The following is a 17,940-nucleotide window of genomic DNA, read 5'->3' on the forward strand; positions in this document are numbered from 1 at the left end:
CCCACTCTCCCTTCCCCTCGGGATCCAGCTACCTCTTTGGATGGCTTCCTGAGCACATCTCCTACTCCGCCCCCGCTCCTCAGCCCATGACTCAGCACCGTGACGATGCACATCAGCAGCGTCTCACACGTGTGCTCTTTGTCTTGCTTCGTCTCTTCTGCAAGGACCGGCTCTATGAACACGGTGAGTAACAACAGATTTACAACGTGTGGGAAAAGAGAGACCATGATTTTGAGATGGTGTTCCCTGAATGCCAGCTCACCAGCTACACACAGGAACAAGAAAGAATAAAACTAAGGAATCAAGTGTCATATACCTTCTTTCAAAAAGCTGAAGTTACCTGGGGCAATTCTGTTTTCATCACCAACCCTTGCTAGTTTCTCAAGCCAAGTCAGAACTGCCCTTCCCTATATTAAATCCAAAATACTCCCTATCCTTTTCAGATTTAAACTCCAGTCCCAGCTCTGAACAGGCATTTGACCTTAGATAAGTTGCTTAATACTCCGAATCACAAGCATCTCGTCTCTCAGCTGAGGGTAATCCCACAGGACCTAGCTCCTCGCTGGCTAAATCCAGCCACGTTTTACAGCAGGTCCCCTGGATAAATAGCTTTATATTGGATGCTGTCCATTCTTAATCATTTTTGGAGGGAAGAACCATGTCTTGCTGCCTATCTTGTTCTTTTCAGCAGTTGCAGGGAGAATGGTCTTGCTAAAACAGATCTCATCATATCACTCCCCCCGCCCCACTTTAATGTCTATTCATCCTTTGGGTGAAGTTTAACCTCCTCAGCCTAACATGTAAGACCCTTTGTGTTCTGGCCTTTTGTTGACCTCTCTGGCTTCATTTCTTGCTACTACTCTTCCTCATGATCATTATCTCCTTCAACACACTATATTCTACTTCCAAGCCTTTAGACGCCGTATTCCCTGGAATAACTGGAACACCTAACCCTCCTCCACTGTCCAAGATTCTACTGTTTTAGTTTAACTGTCACCTCTGGGTGCCTATCTTCTGTATTCCCTCCTTATTCCTAGCATTTAACATACGTCTAATAATCACCTAGGTGCCTCCCTGCCTCCTCCATCATACTGGTGTATCTTAGAGTACAACATAGTCCCTGGCAAATAGGGGGCACCCAGTAAATAGTCGCTGAATCAACCAAGCAGGTATTTTCTTCCCATGTAGCCTTCTTTTCCCTTCATCTCCCTCCTCTCTCCCAGCCTTTCCCCTTCGCTACTGGCCTTACTTCTGAACAATAAATCTGCTTCCATCTGCTTCCAATGTCCTGTGCACCATCTAAGCTTCCAGAGGAGCCTAACACTAACATGGGGCTTAAGCCTCCAAGGTCCTACCTTCTTTGGGTGCAGGAGAGGAGCAGTTCTCCACAGTCTCCACCCTACACACGTCAGAGTATAGGAACTCGCTTGCCAAACTCTCGCCAGCTCCTGGGAAAGAGAGGAAATTTTATGATGAACAATCTGGCAGCATATGGTTAAAATGTTTGAAGTTCCCAATTCACGGCTGATTAAACAATTCTTTACATAAATAACACCCTACATTCCTGCATATAAATTCAAGGCAGAGATACAATTTACACTTTCATTTGGTGATCTGGATGGGAAAGAAGCCAGAAATGTCAATTCCTGTAGGCTTACTAGAAATATCGCACTTAAATAGCACCTCTCCAACTTTAAAGACACACAGCTGAAACTCTTCGACAAATACTACTGTACGTACAGACTCCAGCAAGATTTACACCAAGTCTGCACAAAAAGCGTCAGCGAGCAGGAACGGAAATCCAAGGTCCAGACCAGTTTAGTTCGGAACCCTAAGATGGTTGGCAGCAAATTTCACTTAGTGTCAACTTGGAGGCTAGAGTTACATGCCAAGAATGCAGCATTTGGGAGAACAAGGCTGCCTGGCTTAGTCAGTGATAATAATTCTAGTTTGTTCACTGGACTTGGGGCCTCTGGCTACCTGATTAAAAACAAAACAAAACAACCCAGCAATCTTTCACTTAATGGTGTTAAAATATTTTAATTGAGACAAGGAACATTTGGGTATCACTCAAGTATATGATCATTTTATTTCATTCTCAAAAGTGGAAATGACTTCTGTTTTCTCTCTATAAAAATAATGTAAGCTCACTGTCAAACTTGCATACAGTTAAAAAAAAAAAAAAAAAAGCCCCAGAGACAGCCACTGCTGGGGGGAGGTAATATTCTTCCATATTTTAAAAGACATATATGAGTTTTTTCATTTTTAAAAAATATATGTGGATCCTATTATAGTTATTATTCTGCAATTTCCCACCACACTTTTGTGGGTGCTTTTCCTTGAAGGTTTACAAAGATGTGCCCTCTCTGCAGGGGATGCCACCCCATAGGACACTCTAATGGAATACTCTACTTAAAGTTTAGACTGGTTCCGCTTTCACACTGCAGTGAACATTCTTCCATATACATCTGTTTCAGCAGGTTTTTCCTTTAAGGATAAATTCCTAGAAGTAGATTTACCAAGCCAGAGGGATGCATCCCCCTGTGCTTTCGATATATAGGATCAAATTATTTTTGAGTAAGTTGTATTCTTTTAAAAACTGACTTTAGTGAATAAGTTAAATGTAGGCTCTGGACCCTTATACTCAGCATCTGACATACCAAACCACCCTTGGAATAAAGTGAGAACCAAGCCCTGGAATCAGAATTCATAGTCTGAGTGCTAGGGAGATACCCACATTGCTAAAGTCATCGTTCTCTTTAGTTCATTTACAATCAAGAACTGTTCTCTTAACATTAAAAAGATCCGAAGATCTCAAACTCACCTGGAAGAGCAGTTTCATTGGGCAACCTATCTACTTCCAAGATAAAATCATCTTTGAAGAAAAGATAGCCCACTATTGAGAACAGGTAAACCAGGATCAAAGCCAGAACTGCTGTCAAGATGATGGACCGTCCATTGCGAGTGACACTTTTAATGACATTAAGCAGAGTCTCTTCTCTGTATACCAAATCAAAAAGCTTTAAAAACGAACAAAGAGAAGACAATGGGACAGTTTTAAGAAGCCTCTAGGTTAGATGTACACAAATATCTCATAATGAAAACTTGATTTATAGAGAATTTACCCTTTTAGAAACTCAAAAGCATTCTATTATCTTAACACTTTATACTGCTTGTCTTAGTGAAAATGGAGATGGGAAACATTAGCCTAGAAAAGGTGGGCAGGAAGCAAGAGCAATTTCCAGTGGTACTCATACAGTTGAGAGGTCCTGGGGATGGAGAAAATACAGGGTAGTACCAGTGGGTTTCAGAAGGTAAGGGAGAGCAAAGTGATGAGGGTCCTGGCATGCGTCTGTGTAGGGAGTAGTTGCTGAGTTTCTGCTAAGGGCCAGCCTCTCTGCATACAGGATTGGACCAGCCCTGGCCCTGCCCTCCCGGAGCTTGGAGTCTCACAGGGAAGGCCACATACAGCAGGCCAGCGTAGGCAGCAGGGACTCTGGAGTGTGAGGGGCAATCTTAGCTCAAGCACAGGACATCAGGACAGTGGGCTAGGTACTTTCTCCTCCCCACTGAGCCTCCGTTTCCTCATCTCCAGACGGGAGGACAGGGTGCTGCTGTGAACCCTAGCTACGTGATGTGTACTGCGTCCAGTACATGGCGTACAGCTGCACTTACATGCTGAGTACGCACAGTAAATGCTAAGGATCATTTCCTGATGAAGGGACTGGGCCAAGGTCACACAGCTCATGGCAGGGACACTGGTGGTGGTAACACACCAGGAAGCCTAAACCCTTCCCATCTCCCTAATGGGGGGAGGAGGTATGTGTGTGTGGGGGGGCGGAGACCCCGTGCAGTGCACTGTGGGCTCACAGTCTCGGCTCGCCCTCTCTAAGAGACTACTTGCTCTTTGCAAGAAGTTGACCTGTAGGTACTTCTAGGTATGTGGTACTGATGGCTGGTTTTCTCAGATATTTGGCTGCAGGAAGAGTACAGAGCCATGGAGGAGAGCTCTGTGGGCTTATTCTTGGACCAGGGGGCTAGTTTTAATGTGGTCTCTGTGCTGACACCAAATCTTCTAAAGGTTCTGCCTCCACACGGCTTTGGGGAATGACTGCACAGCCAACTGAGTCAGGGGGCAAGGGTTTGAATCCTGACTCTGCTTTTAATTTGTAGTAAGATGATGATCAAGTCATGTAACCTCTCTGAACTAGCTAATCTCCGAGTCCCTTCCAATTTATAGTTTTACATCTGAGTTCATTTTCTGGTCAATTAGCCCTTCTGCCTCCATAAGGCCAATCTGTGTCCTGAGACCTGTGGTTGGGGCACCAGGTGAAGTAGGAGACTCAAAGGGAAGGAAGCAAGAAAGAGGCATTTCATCAATATAAGAGTACAAAAAGCTAATGTTGCTATTACAGTTAAATATTTTCCAGCAACCTACTATGAACCAGCAAGTGAGAGCAACTTCAGACAATAAACAAATGACACTTGTGTTCTGGGGTAGGAACTGTAAGATTATATAGCCACCAAGTCATTGAGATGACAAGTAATTCCTTTTTCCACTCATCTGTAATTTCTGACTTTAAGACAATGGACATGCATTACTTTATAAAGGAGAAACTTTCTTCTAATTGGAAAATGACACATGTTCAATGGAGAAAACTTTGAAAACACAAAAAAGCACAAAGAAAAACAAAATTCACCAATAACCCCACCATCTACTCAAGTTATTTCTTCTGCCCCTACTACACTGGAAAAATGTTATACAATATACCATAATACTGGCATATAGTCAGCCCCTTTTACCAAGCAATCATGAACATTTTTGTGTCAGAAATGATCACCTAGACTGTCACTGTACAGAAAAACCAGTCTACTTAACCAAAATATTTACTTTTTTAAAAAACAGTCAAGATGTTTCCAATTGCATGCCATTAAAAATAATGCTGTGATGAACACCTCTGTACTTGCCTCTACACATACTTGTCCAGTTATTTCTTTTTGGAGAATTTCCAGAAATGGAATTGTTGGGTCAAATGTTGCAACTTTCTAGAAACATATCGATCGCCTCACTGCTTTCCAGAAAGGCTGTACTGATCCATGCTGTCAGGGGACAGGGGCCACTACAGCACACCCTCGTAAGACCTGGACATGCTCAGGCCTTTGGACCTTTCCAAACATCACAGGTACAGCTCGGGATCACACTGTTGTTTTAATTGGCACATCTGTATTTAGCATTAATGTGGAACATTCTTCCATGTTTACTGACCATATGGATTTCTCCTCCTGTTACCTGCTCATCCATGAACTTGACACATTTTCATCTCGGGGTGTTAACGTTTTCTAAGGACACATTTGGATGCAGGCTCGAGACCAGGTTCAGCCAGTCTGGGGCCCCACTCTCCTTTTCTGGTCTGCTGGAGCGGGGCTTTCACAACCTCGGGAGATGTGGGTTTTCCCTGCTGGAGGTCTCTCTCCAGCTCCTTTCTGTCACAGGTTTCAGTACTTGCCTGTGATTCTCAGTAAACACGTTAAATACTACTTTTGATAGCAAAAGTAACATGTCACCTGAGGTCACAGACAAGTCACAGCCAGAAACACATACAAGAGGCATCCAGCCACCATCTGGTTGGATCCTGGTGAGTTCTCCAAAAGCGAGCTGAGCTCAGGTAGCACTGGCAGCTCGGAGTTACTGTTTCTGTGACAGATGAGAGACGTGAAAGCAAGAATGCAAACTGCACTGGGAAATACCAGCCACACCGAAGCAGGGACTTTTTCACGAGCTCAGATGAAAGGCAGTTCGGAGCTGGGCTTATGAACTGACTCGGCAGTCACCAGAGCTCAGCTGCTATCTGGTCTCTGGCACTTACTGGGTGACTCTGGGCAAGTTACCTAACCTCACCAAGCCTCAGTTTCGCCATCTGTCATTTGCAGACATCATCTACCTCAGAAGTCGTGGTGAGAGACGGTATGAAAAGAGCACACGGGAAACATTCAGTAAATGGTGGTAACAATGATTCTGTGGTCCGTGAGGGCTGTGAGGGCAGAGACGGTATTGGTTTGTCTCCCTACAACAGCCCTGCATCTAGCATGGGCGCCAGCCATCATCTCGAAGGACCAAAAGCAGAGGACTTGAAGGTAGAGACAGGGAAATGAAGCCAACAGGACACAGAACGTAGGCAAAGTCACACCCTCCCAGGAAGAGATGGCACTATCTGAAGCAGAATCTCCTGTCTCTTGGGAGAGATCCCTCGGTTGGGATGAGAGAGACCTCCAACTGAGCTCTGCCTCCTTGCCCAGGAGGACATGGGTCTCCCTGACTCTAAAACCAGATCCTCGGGGCACCTGGGTGGCTCAGTCGTTAAGCGTCTGCCTTCAGCTCAGGTTATTATCCCAGGGTCCTGGGATCGAGCCCCGCATCTGGCTCCCTGCTCAGTGGGAAGCCTGTTTCTCCCTCTCCCACTACCCCCTGCTTGTGTTCCCTCTCTCGCTGTGTCTCTGTCAAATAAATAAATAAAAATCTTTAAAACACACACACACACACAAACCAGATCCTTATCCAGGGACATTATTGTAAGAGACAAAAAGGCTCAGAAATATACATGGAGCTCTCAAGATTTCTGATACAGAGTGACCAAAATAGGCCACATAATGGCCATCACAAGTATATCCAGAGACCTCTTTACCTAAAACCTCAAACTATAGCCAGACCTATTTTAAAAGGAGGTAAAACAATCCATTTCCCTCAGCCTGCCAACATCTACCACTAATGGAATGAGCTAATCCTGATGACCTGAAAGGTGAATTCTTTATGGTGTTTTGGATGGCAGAGGAAGTAAGCGATGACAAAGACAGTAATAATAGCTAGAATTGCTAAGCATTTCTTGTGTGGTAGTGCTATTCTAAGACCCTGACATGCACAGTTGCAGATAATCCCTGTGGCAGCCCTGTGAGGGGGACAGCTTGTTCTCATTTTGTAGATGGGGAAACTGAGGCACAGAGCAATTCAGTAACCAGTCCAGAGGTCACATGGAGAATACCTCCCAGAAGAGTTTTCCTTGCTCTACCCTTTGCAAATAAATCCCTTTGATCATTTTTTATCCTCACTAACATTTTAATTCTTCTAGTCCCTTTATGGATAGTTTTGCTTGCAGATAGCTCAGCTTTATGCTTCTTGTCATTTGATGTAGGTACAAGGCAAAGGTTTCTTATCTATAACTCTACAGGTCTAGATTCCCTCTAATGACAGGAAAGTAAGTAGATATTTGGTCTATAATTTAAAAACCTGCTCAGGAGGAAGGTGATTGAACCAACTCATTTTATAGACTATCAAGACATTAATCACTTGGCTCAGATTGGAACCAAAGAACTTCCAGCGAAAAGGTCTCCTGGACCAATAAATCTATTGAGCTCCCTGTCATAGATCTTGGGACTTTGAAAAAACTCCTCCTCTTATTTTGTCACTACATGTTCTCCCTGGGAAGCGGATCCCATGAGAACTGTCAGATGATGACAGTCTCAAAAAACATTCTCCCTGGTAAGCACTGGCTGAGTCCAAGAAAGAAAGCAAAGCAAAGATGCATGTGGAGGACACATCCCCTGGTCCAGATGGCAGGCACTGCATACCACTGGAAAGTGAAAGGTCCAATGTGCACGCAAGCAGCACAATCACATACCTCTTGGTCCCCTACCAGCTGTCCTGCTCCCTGGGGAGCTTTCTTCTCTAGATACTGGAAATGAGGCATGTGACCTTGTTAGCCCCGACATACCAATCACCATTAAAAGGAGGGGTCTGTGAGGAGAGACACAGGACACTCCTAGTTTTCGACACGTAAAATCTTTCCATACCAGGAACTCACCAGCAGACTGTAGAAGAACTCGTGGACAAAGAGGCCCATGGCGCAGATCAGCAGATACAACAAATGGTAAAGGAACTCAACATCCAGAACCATGGCTCGGTAGCCTCTAGTGAATGTTCCACAGTTGCCCACAAAACTCATTAGAAAGATGATTTTATTGCAGACCTGAGAATAATGACAGGAACAGCCAGATAAGCACGGACCATGACAAACTGCAGACTTCATGACAGCCGAGGGCCATTTTCACGCAATGGTATTTCCGCAACTGTGCCCAAACAAAGCACCAAGTGCCCACCGAACCCGCCCAGAACCATTTTGCAGATCTAAGTCATATCGTTATTTTGCTTTTCAGGCATATTACAAATTATGTGGTAGTCAAATAACTTCATAAGCAACAGTAATCAAGTGGCATTTGTATATGACAAAAACAAAATTAACACATACTGAAATTATGATTTTCGAAATGAGATATGAATCATTTCTAACATACTTGTATGAGTTAGTCAAACACAGAAGTCACCTCAATCTATGAATCCTGTGATCAGCATGAACAAAAGCATTTTCTGAATTTCTGTTACATTCTAGGCATTATAAGGGTTGCAGTTTAATGAGAACCAGCTAGTTCTTGTCTTTCATTGCTCCTAAATTCATAGAGGAAATAATTTTATTGGGGGAAAAAAAAGTAAGGGACTTCAGGATGAGTTCTGTTTCCCTGCCGCCCCCCACCCCAACCCCAGGATTAATAATTTTTCTTTGGGGATCCATCCCTTTCCATGTATCCTTGAAATCTGGGTGGGGCTCCATCCCAGTCAATTGGCAAAAGGGGTGGTTCCGGGATAGTCACGTGACCCAACTAAACCAGTGATACCCGCTGAGATCTTTCCTGGGACTGCAGCAAGAGACAACTTTATTGCTTCGTCCTGACCTTGAACCTAAGAGAAAGTAAGTTTGAAGCTGCTAGCATCCACCTCTCCCTACCACGGAGCCTGAGTACGATCGATGCAGAGCCCAAAGATGGAGCTGGATCCTGAGGCTACTGTCTGGGCACCTGTACTCAGCTGCACCTGACGCGAGGATCTTCATTTCTCAGTCACACGAGCCGATGCATCTTCTCCTTTGCTTCAGCTGGCGTGGATTCGGTTTTTTGATACTTGCAGCTGGAGTTTGAGCTACTGCATAATATAGTTCCACCTCTAATAGAAACCCCATGCCTAAAAGTCCATCTCCAGCAACACGCTGACAAACACTCCAATCAAGAGAAGACTGGAGGGGAAAGTTTTTCGGATGTACTTGGTAAAACCATCTTCTGCTCCCCTAGCTGCCTTGGCCATAGGTGCCAGGGAAATCCTGCCTGTTAATCTGGCCGGTCAGTGTAAGAGAGCTTCTCCGCCATCAGATAAGTGAGGAAGCCAACACCCACAGAGAACGTTAGGCTTTCTCAGACAGGATAAACATTCAATGCCCCAGTACTTTCTAGTGTACTAGTGATTCTACCCATCACTAGTATAGGATCTTTCATTGGGTGAGAAAGTACCATTGACCTTGGATGATCTGTGTTGATGGGGTTTCAGGAAAACAAACAAACAAACAAAAGGCCATGCTCTGATTAACATTCTAGGACCTCAGACATGCCTTGGCTCCTGCTGTCTCAACAGAGCAATTCGCTTTACTTGAATCCACTCTGCCCTCGGTTTAAACAACTTCTGCCCTCGTTTCCTCCATTGCTTCAGCAGCCCATATGTATTCACGGTCTTGGCCTGGTGTCCCCACCTCCTACCGACCCTGCTTAATGAGTCTGACTGGCTTCTGGCCTCACCTCTCCCCCAGTCTACAAAGGACCCAGCCAGGGCACAGGCGGCAGTCTGTTGGCCCTTAGCACCTAATCCTGGCTCCTGCAACATGACGGCTCACCAGCCCACCCCTCCCACCACTCTGCCCACGCCTGGCTGCCAGGACCCCACCCTGTCCCGCTTCGCCGGCCCTTGTATGCCCAATGCTCCTTCTCTGCCCATAACTACTTTCTTTTGTCTCCTATGTGCTCCATGTGAGTGTTTCCCTTTTTTTATTCACTCTAGTTATTTATTATAGTTATTTCAGCTCTCCTCACCCAGCTGTTACTATAAATGGTAATTGCCTAGTTTGAGTCTTTCCCCCAACTGATTTATGTTAAAGGAGAGATGACTGTGGAATGATTAAAGCCCAGAGAAACAACAACAAAAAACTAAACAGCCCATAAGACAACAACCCCTGAAATACTGAGTTTTTTCCCTTTTATTTTTTTGTTTATTCTTTATTTCCTTCTTAAGTAGATTCCTCTTAATGATACCTACATCAGTGAATGACACCTACCTTCCCTTCTGTAACACTGCTAAGTCTTTGTCACTCTGGTCATACGTTTTCAAATGCCACAGCTAATAATGGCTTGCCTTATCATCTCAAGCTGAGTAAATCAACAATTTAAGTGCATTTTCACCCTGAAACTTAGGTCTTTGCATGACTCCACTTTAGTTAGTTGCATTATTCTTTTCCTAGTCATCTGTGACTGAAAATTTGGAGTTGGGGGTTGCCTCCTTCATCACCCCATCAAGATAGTAATACCTTGTTGGCCTGGAGAAAAGGACCCTGACTGAGGCCCTACATGGCTTTCAGGTGTGAGGCTCTGACTCTAGGCCCACAAAACGTTACCCTATCCTTTCCAGCTCTGACATCTGTACCTTCTTCTTTCTTCCACACTCTGACCAAGACCCAGGCTTGTCACACCTAGTCAAGAGCTCTGCTGGGGGTCTGAAATGGTCCTCCTGCCTCCAGTCCCTCCCACTTGAATCCACATAACATTCCACTACTTGAGGGCATTTTTCCAAGAATACTTTTTTGTATATGCCATTTCTTTGCTCAAAAAAACTTGAGTCATTTCCCACTACTGGGAATAGAGTTTCCCAACCTATATTCTACAACACTAATTCCAAGTGATACTTAAAACAAAATGTGGGCAAGTAAGTTTAGGAAACAGAGATACATGGTTTCCATTTCTTGGAGATTCATAACCCTTATCATGCACGTTAAAGTCTCTCAGAAATCCTAGAGTAAAAACCCTTTAATTTTGTTTAACACAGGCTCTCCCTCATGGACTGGACCACTGAACCTCTTTCTCACCTAAGATTTATCAACTTGGAGCCTGCTTTGGAAACACTGACCTGGAGGATGAGGCCCAAGGGCATTCTCCTACCATGCAGTGCCCTGGTGACCTGTGCTGGGAGTAGGTCCTACGTATCCCTCCCTGAACCCCAGTGGAGGGGAACGCTCCTGCTGGCTCTCTCTTGAGAGTGTCCTGGGCCTTCCCCACTGCTCTGGCCTGTGGGGCCTACAGCAAAATGCTCTTCTCAATTCCTGCTTTCTGGCCCAGTCCTAGCCATTCTCCAAGACAGAGCTGAAACCCCACCTCCTCCCCTGTGGCTTGTCAGCTTGAAGTGGTCCCTTCTCCCCCAGTGTCCTTGCTGCCTTTGCCATCTGAATACCCATCTGGGGACATTTACTGCTGCACTGAATTACTGTATTAACCTTATCTTGCAACATGACTTCCATTTCTATACAGCAACCTCAGCTTCCTTATGTGCTCACGGCAGAAACCTCTAGAAAGCAGTTTTCGATCCCCACAGTGCCTCCCACGTCCAAACCTTTTGCTTCCTTTCACCAGGAAACCTCTCCAATCTATGGTCCTGTATCAGCTATCTCTACTTCCTAAGAATTCCCCCTACGGGTGCAGTAGCGTCTATCCTTCAACTACAGTGGAAGAGCACTTCCAAATGGCACCACCGACTTTGAAATAACCCCGATTCTCTCCTTACCTCTCTACCTGCTCCATCTCTGTCTGAACAAGTCCTCCTGCCTCTTCTCCTGGCTCCATGTGGTCCTCACCAGAAGTGGGTGTGTTGTATTAATATCTGACCATTTGACTGATACCATTAATATTTGGCCATTCGGCTAAAATCTCCTGTCCCTTCAAACCTCTGACCTGACTGGGAACAATAATTTACATCTCCACTGCTCTTCCTCTTCCTGCCTTACTTCTGAGAGGGAAATTCCCTAAAAAGGAGACTGTGGATGCCCAGGTAATAGATTAAGAGGTTCACTGTACCATGAGAAGGTTAAGAGGGAGATGTCCACCCACACAGCTCTTGCTTCTGCTATTTTAACAGCTGACCTGAATGGCCTTTTGCTGCACTGAAAGCCCAGGCCAAGATCCTAGGAACCAGAATGGAAGGCATTCCTGTTTGCATGTCAACAAGAACGCGGCTATGAAGGTATTTATACTTACATTGAAAGCTCCCAGAAGAAACAACGTGGGTTGTAATCCAACCGAAAATATCAACCGGAGAATTGTGGAAGCAATTAAGGCCCGGATGCCATGGGGCTTGGGGAGGGCAATGACAATGGCCAGAGAGATGAGCATGGCTGTCCACAGCAGTCCTGACCAGTGTGGCTCCAGTGTTCCTGGAAAGACAAGGTGAGGTTCTCAAAGATCAGTGCTTTCATGGAGTAAGAGGTGACGGACCAAAATGGGCTTAATGACAGTTTCTGCAATCACCAAACTGGCCTTACTGTCCAAACTCTCACCTCCAGTTCTGTGCCCCAGATGTAATCCGTCACACATCCATGTTTTCTTACCTCCAAGCCTTGACCTGTGTTCCTACTACCTGGGAAATTCTTTTCCCTTTCCTATTCATCCTAGGTCTTAGCTGAGATGTCAACTCTTCCAAAAACCTCCCCAACCCCTTCCTCTTCAGAAAACTATGCCAGGTGCCCCTCCCTCTCTGTGTTCTCAGTACTTACTCCAGTCATCCCAATAGAACACTATTTTCTGGTGGTCAGTTTACTAGTCTTTCTCTCCCCTCCTACCCTAATTGCCCCCCAATCGGGTTCCCCCCAGCCAAATTCCCTGAGGGAAGCACACAGCACCCCGTAGATGCTCGTCAAATGAATCTGTTCAATCAATAAAACTCATACATGTATCACATTTCACTCTTCGGGAAGGCAAACTGGAAGCCTAAACTTCTAATTTCTATTAAAAGTATGCAAAGGAAAATTGCAGGTCCCCTGCCTGAATCAGATTTCTTCAAGGGAAGGAGGAAGGCAACTTCCGTATCATTAACATCATCCTACAATTAGATTATCCTTGTAGTCAAAGAGCTTATACCAGTTTTTGTCATCTCTTGCTATTTCAAGTTCTATTTAGAGTGTCCCACGAGACGGCTTAGTTATGTAACATGAGCCAACATGGCTAAAAATATAGTTCTGTAAAACACTCATTAAAAAAAAAAAATAAAACCCTATTTCAAATGCTGTCACATTTTGGGTCTCCTTCAGATGTAAACAAGCAGCACTACATGATTAAGGCCACTTATATAAAGGAGTTTCACTTCTCCAGAACTGCTGGGATTGAAGCCCCACCCAGGAAAGAGACACCCTTGCGAGTTACAGCTCTTCCCCAAGCCTGCTGGCTGCCCTAGTTCATTCTGTTCATGCCGCTGAGACACTTTTTCTCTAGAAACTGTTGCCCAACTCCCAACCACTTACCTCTTCCCTTTTGATATCCTTCAAAAGAAAACCTGATTAGAAATGGGCACAGAGAGGCAGAAGCTTTTCAGAAATTTGGGAAGATGTGGATATCGAGACTTATGTCATTTCTTGTGCATTTAACAGTGGTTAGATATCCTATTAAGCCCTTTACATCGATTATCATTTATGTGATCCTCCCAACCAGCTTACGATTCTCTTCATTTTCCTCTAGAGGAAACCGAGCCTTGGATTACATATCAGGCCTAAGGTGACACAGTAAATGGCTGGAGTCTGTATGCCTCTGAAGTTGATGGTCCTTAATAACCAATTTAAAAAAATAACACATAAAATCCGCTGATTTTCAGCTTAACATGATGAATTTTGGCAGTTTATATAGCCATAGAGCCACATGTAACTGCCAACACAATCAAGATATAAACATTTTTATTCCCCAGAAAGGTTTCCTGTGCTCTTTGCAGTTACGGCCTTGCCCCAGCCCCACTTCTAGGCAGCTACTGGTCTCCTTCCTAGCACTAGAGCTTTGCACTTTCTAGAATTTCATAAAAGTGGAAACATAATCAGATTAGGAGGTAGTCTTTTTCATTCTTCCACTTAGTGAATTTTTAAGATTCAGTCAGGTTATTTTGTGTATTAATACGTTGTCCTTTCTATTGCTGAGTAATATTCCACAGAATGGATATACCACAATTTACATATCCATTCAACAATTAATGGATATTTGAGTTGTTCCCAGTTTGCAGTTATTATAAATAAGGTTACTGGGAACATTCAAGTACGAATCTTGGAATGGGTGTATGTTTTCCTTTGCCTTGGACAAATACATGGAAATAAGATTTCTGGATCCTATGTTTAACTTTCTACGACACAACCATACTGTCTTCCAGAGTGACTCCACCATCCAGTCGTACGTGGGAGTTCCACTTGTTCCACATCATCACCAATACTTGGTATAGTCAGTATTTTCTTTTTACTTATTACTTGCTCATTTTTATTTAGTATTTCAGCATTTTCAATTTCAGCCATTCTCGTAGGTTTCTCCTGGTATGCCATTCTAGTTTTCATTTGCATTTCTCTGATAACTACTGATGTTCAATATCTTTATGTGCTTATTGGCCAATCTCTTGTGAAATATCTGATGACATCTTTTGCCCACTGTTTTAATCAAGTTGTCTTTTTATTATTGAATTGTAAGAGTTCTTTATGTATTCAGGATATAAGCCTTTTGTCAGATACATGTTTTGTAAATATTTTCTCCCAGTCTGTGTCTTGCTTTTCATTTTCTTTAAGTGTTTAATCGCCATCTTAAACTGCCTCAAGATCTCAGTATAATAAATGGGACCAGTACAGTGGACGTACCCAAATCCCGAAGGGGCTGAAATAAAAACCCGTTGTCTCCCCACTATAAAAGCAGTGTTAAAAAAATAATGCTAGATTTAAAAAAAAAAACAATTATAGAAAGACATCTTTAAGACAATTGGAGAAACATGAATATGGACAAGCTATTACATGATTTGCTGTTAGTTCTGTTAAATATGATAATGTTATGGTAATTATACATATTTTGAAATATTCTTAGAAGTTAGAGATGCACACTGAAATATTTATGGGCAAAACAACAAGATGTCTAGACTTATTTAAAATCTTTCAGAAAATACAGTAGGAGAATAGATGAAACAAGATTGACAAAATGTTGGTAGTTGTTAAAGCTGGGCTAATAGATACATGGCAGTATATTAACTTATTACTTGTATATTTGAAAATTCCAAAAATGATAATGTTTTAAAAGGAGTACCATATTTGCTTTAATCATCATAGCATGCTCACAAATTCAGTAAAAAATCTGAATGTGCCCAGGTTTCATGCTTTGAGCCTGTGTGACTCATCAGTTCTTAAATAAAGGGGGAAAATGATACTTTGGAAAAGGAGCTTTTAAGGCCACCAGTATTCTGGGCAGCCGCAGGCCTACGATGCCACAGAGCCTCATTAGCACTCATCAAAAGGGGGACATTCAATGGGGACATTTTGGAAATCCTGGTTTTAGAGTCAAACATGAACAAACACTGATCTCAAAGAAATACTTTCAGGTAACCAACCAGATCTTATTTTGAGGCATGGCTAATACAACCCTTGTCCTGAAGATGGTTAGTAGCGAGGACAGAAGGTGGTCCCCACATGTCTTACAGGAGGAAAAATAAATCCCTGAGAGTGAACTGATGTGTTTGAGGTGAGCTCGGTCACTGTGTAGCGGAAAAGGCTTCCTGAGGTCAGCTCAATCTCCTTCCCTTCCGGGAGATCTAATGATGCTTTCCATTTAGTCCACACACATGAAAGACTGCAGCCCACACTGCCAGAACAGGAAGCCAGAGTTGATGCCACATTGAGAACCCAACACTGTAGAGTTGGAAGAACCTTTAACAGTCATCTCATTGGTGGGTCTTGAACTTGTTTGGGCCAGAAATAGGATGCCCAGAGATCCTGACTGGGTCAACCACTATTTTTCCCTGAACTATACAGGGATTTCCAAATCCACATCAAGGTTTTACAACTACTGGGTCAATTTAAGCACCTTTTTACAGAGAAGCTAAGGAAGACTAATTGAAGTTGCCCATCCAGAGTCGTGTGAGGATGTGGCAGAGCCAGGCCCAGACACTGAGTCTGGATGTTGTGAGTCTAGATTTTCCACTGGACGAGGCTGACCACTGCAGGGGAGGGGAGCTGTCAACTACCTCTCCTCAGACATGGGCCTCAACGTGGCCACAAGTGACCAGTGAAGAAAATGGTCAAAGCGTGTAATAAAACGGATTTTAAATATTTTTAAAGAAATGGGGGATAAAGGAAAACACATCCAAAGTAATGGTTGAAGAATCGGTTATGATGAGCATAAGGGCTTCCCTGAGATGCAAAGACAGCTGGGCTCTTTCCCTCCGACAGACCACTTCACACTCGCACCTCTGCTGACCTGCAGAATCTCTTCACACAGGGGCACTTATTTTCCTAACATGGCATTAAAAAGGAAAATACCCCCAGACTTGCATTTAGGTGTTGCTTTTGGGGGGAAAAAAAAATCACTCAAATGAAGCTTTCAGTGTAACTGAAGGCCAAACAGAAAAGCTGACTGCTCGAATGGGTATGTTGGATACCTGAGCATCACAGAACAAGTCATCACTTTCAAAACGGATCTTAAGTAGACTTTAAGTCTAGACATGCTGTCTCATTACGTATACACATCTGCATTATTAGGCTCAAGAGCTAAGCCTGCAACTCCTGCGCTGTTTTAGTGTCTTACTTTTGGGTTCTTCATTCCATACGTTTCACAAAAGGTGGCTACTGATAGGTTTGTGACATACGTATGTGAGATGATCTGCCAAATAGCTCTGATGAAAAATGTAGCTGAGAAGACCTCCCAAAAGGCTATCCAGGGTGTCAGAAAAGGGGCTGTGGAAGTGTCACAGCAGAGGGGCTTCTGCCGGTCCCCAGAGCCCCACAAGTGTGCATGACTCTAGAAGGCTGTCAAGCAAACGGAAGAGCTACAAACAAAAAGATGCCCCTGCTGATTGTTGCCTGTTCTCAGCAAGATGTATAGAGTGCACATGGCAGGTGGCTGGAAGGAGACGGTGGGGGTGGGGGGATATCCATAATGACCACGGACGGACATCATGTTCTATCGCATGAGTAGTGGCACGTGGCTCTTTATAGACTAAATATCCAAGGAGGCGCGGTCTTCGGTCATTCAAGTCCAGCCTCCCTGAGCCCCTTGCCAAAATAATTAATTAATTAATTAATTAAAAAAATCCAGACACGTCTTAAAAATTCTTCACTCTGAAATTAATTCTGTAAGTACGGTATGGGGAAAATAATCTAGTGGACTGAGCATCAAAATATCTATGTTCTAGGGTTAGCTCTGCCACTACCTAGCTGTGAAAGTTTGGCTCCACCTTTCAACTTCTCTGAGACAAGGTTTCCCAACATATAAAACAAGGAGGCTGATTGAGACCATCTCTTACAGGTTTCAGAGTGTACGGCTTCTCTTTCTTTCCTGTAGATAAATGTGGACACAAAATTTACATTCTTTTAAGTGAGATTTAAAACTAAGTCTGCGGTGAAAGCTACAATCTCATCCTGTCTGAAAATGGGTAAGTGGGATCCCATAATACTGCACCAACACTTCCAGGGACCATTTTTAAGATGCAAGTCATAACCTTCCTGCTGCTTCTCATAGTTTCCTTGAAATTAAAAATATGGGTACCTCCTCGGACTCCTTTAAATGGGTAGAAAAACGCCACGAGCAAATTCATCAGGACAGCCAGGTTAAATGAAATGCTGCTCCAGAAAGACATGTTGCGGGCACACCAGTACAGAACGGGCTGGGCTGTGAAAACAAAGACCAGGCCATGTAAAGTCCGAAGCCACAAGTCAGAACGCTGGGAATCCCACTCAGCCCTTCCTCCCGCTCTGCCCCACAAGCCCACTTTTGTTCCCAGTTTTTACCACAACAGTAAAAAATGAT

General features: G+C 43.8%; 1 protein-coding gene across 2 annotated transcripts in view; it reads right to left on the minus strand.

Moving 5' to 3' along the window:
- Positions 1 to 17,940, minus strand: part of ITPR1 (inositol 1,4,5-trisphosphate receptor type 1) — a 307,485-nt gene that overhangs the window by 29,752 nt on the left and 259,793 nt on the right. For both annotated transcript variants that reach the window (XM_021695119.2, XM_021695118.2), the window contains 6 exons: positions 17,680 to 17,802; positions 12,172 to 12,347; positions 7,857 to 8,021; positions 2,825 to 3,020; positions 1,356 to 1,448; positions 33 to 172 (listed from right to left, as the gene is read on the minus strand). In XM_021695119.2, the coding sequence (XP_021550794.1) occupies positions 33 to 172; positions 1,356 to 1,448; positions 2,825 to 3,020; positions 7,857 to 8,021; positions 12,172 to 12,347; positions 17,680 to 17,802 (893 nt within the window). The remainder of the gene's footprint in view (positions 1 to 32; positions 173 to 1,355; positions 1,449 to 2,824; positions 3,021 to 7,856; positions 8,022 to 12,171; positions 12,348 to 17,679; positions 17,803 to 17,940) is intronic.

The sequence above is a fragment of the Neomonachus schauinslandi genome, chromosome 1, assembly GCF_002201575.2.
Source record: "Neomonachus schauinslandi chromosome 1, ASM220157v2, whole genome shotgun sequence".
In the NCBI taxonomy this organism is placed as follows: domain Eukaryota; kingdom Metazoa; phylum Chordata; class Mammalia; order Carnivora; family Phocidae; genus Neomonachus; species Neomonachus schauinslandi.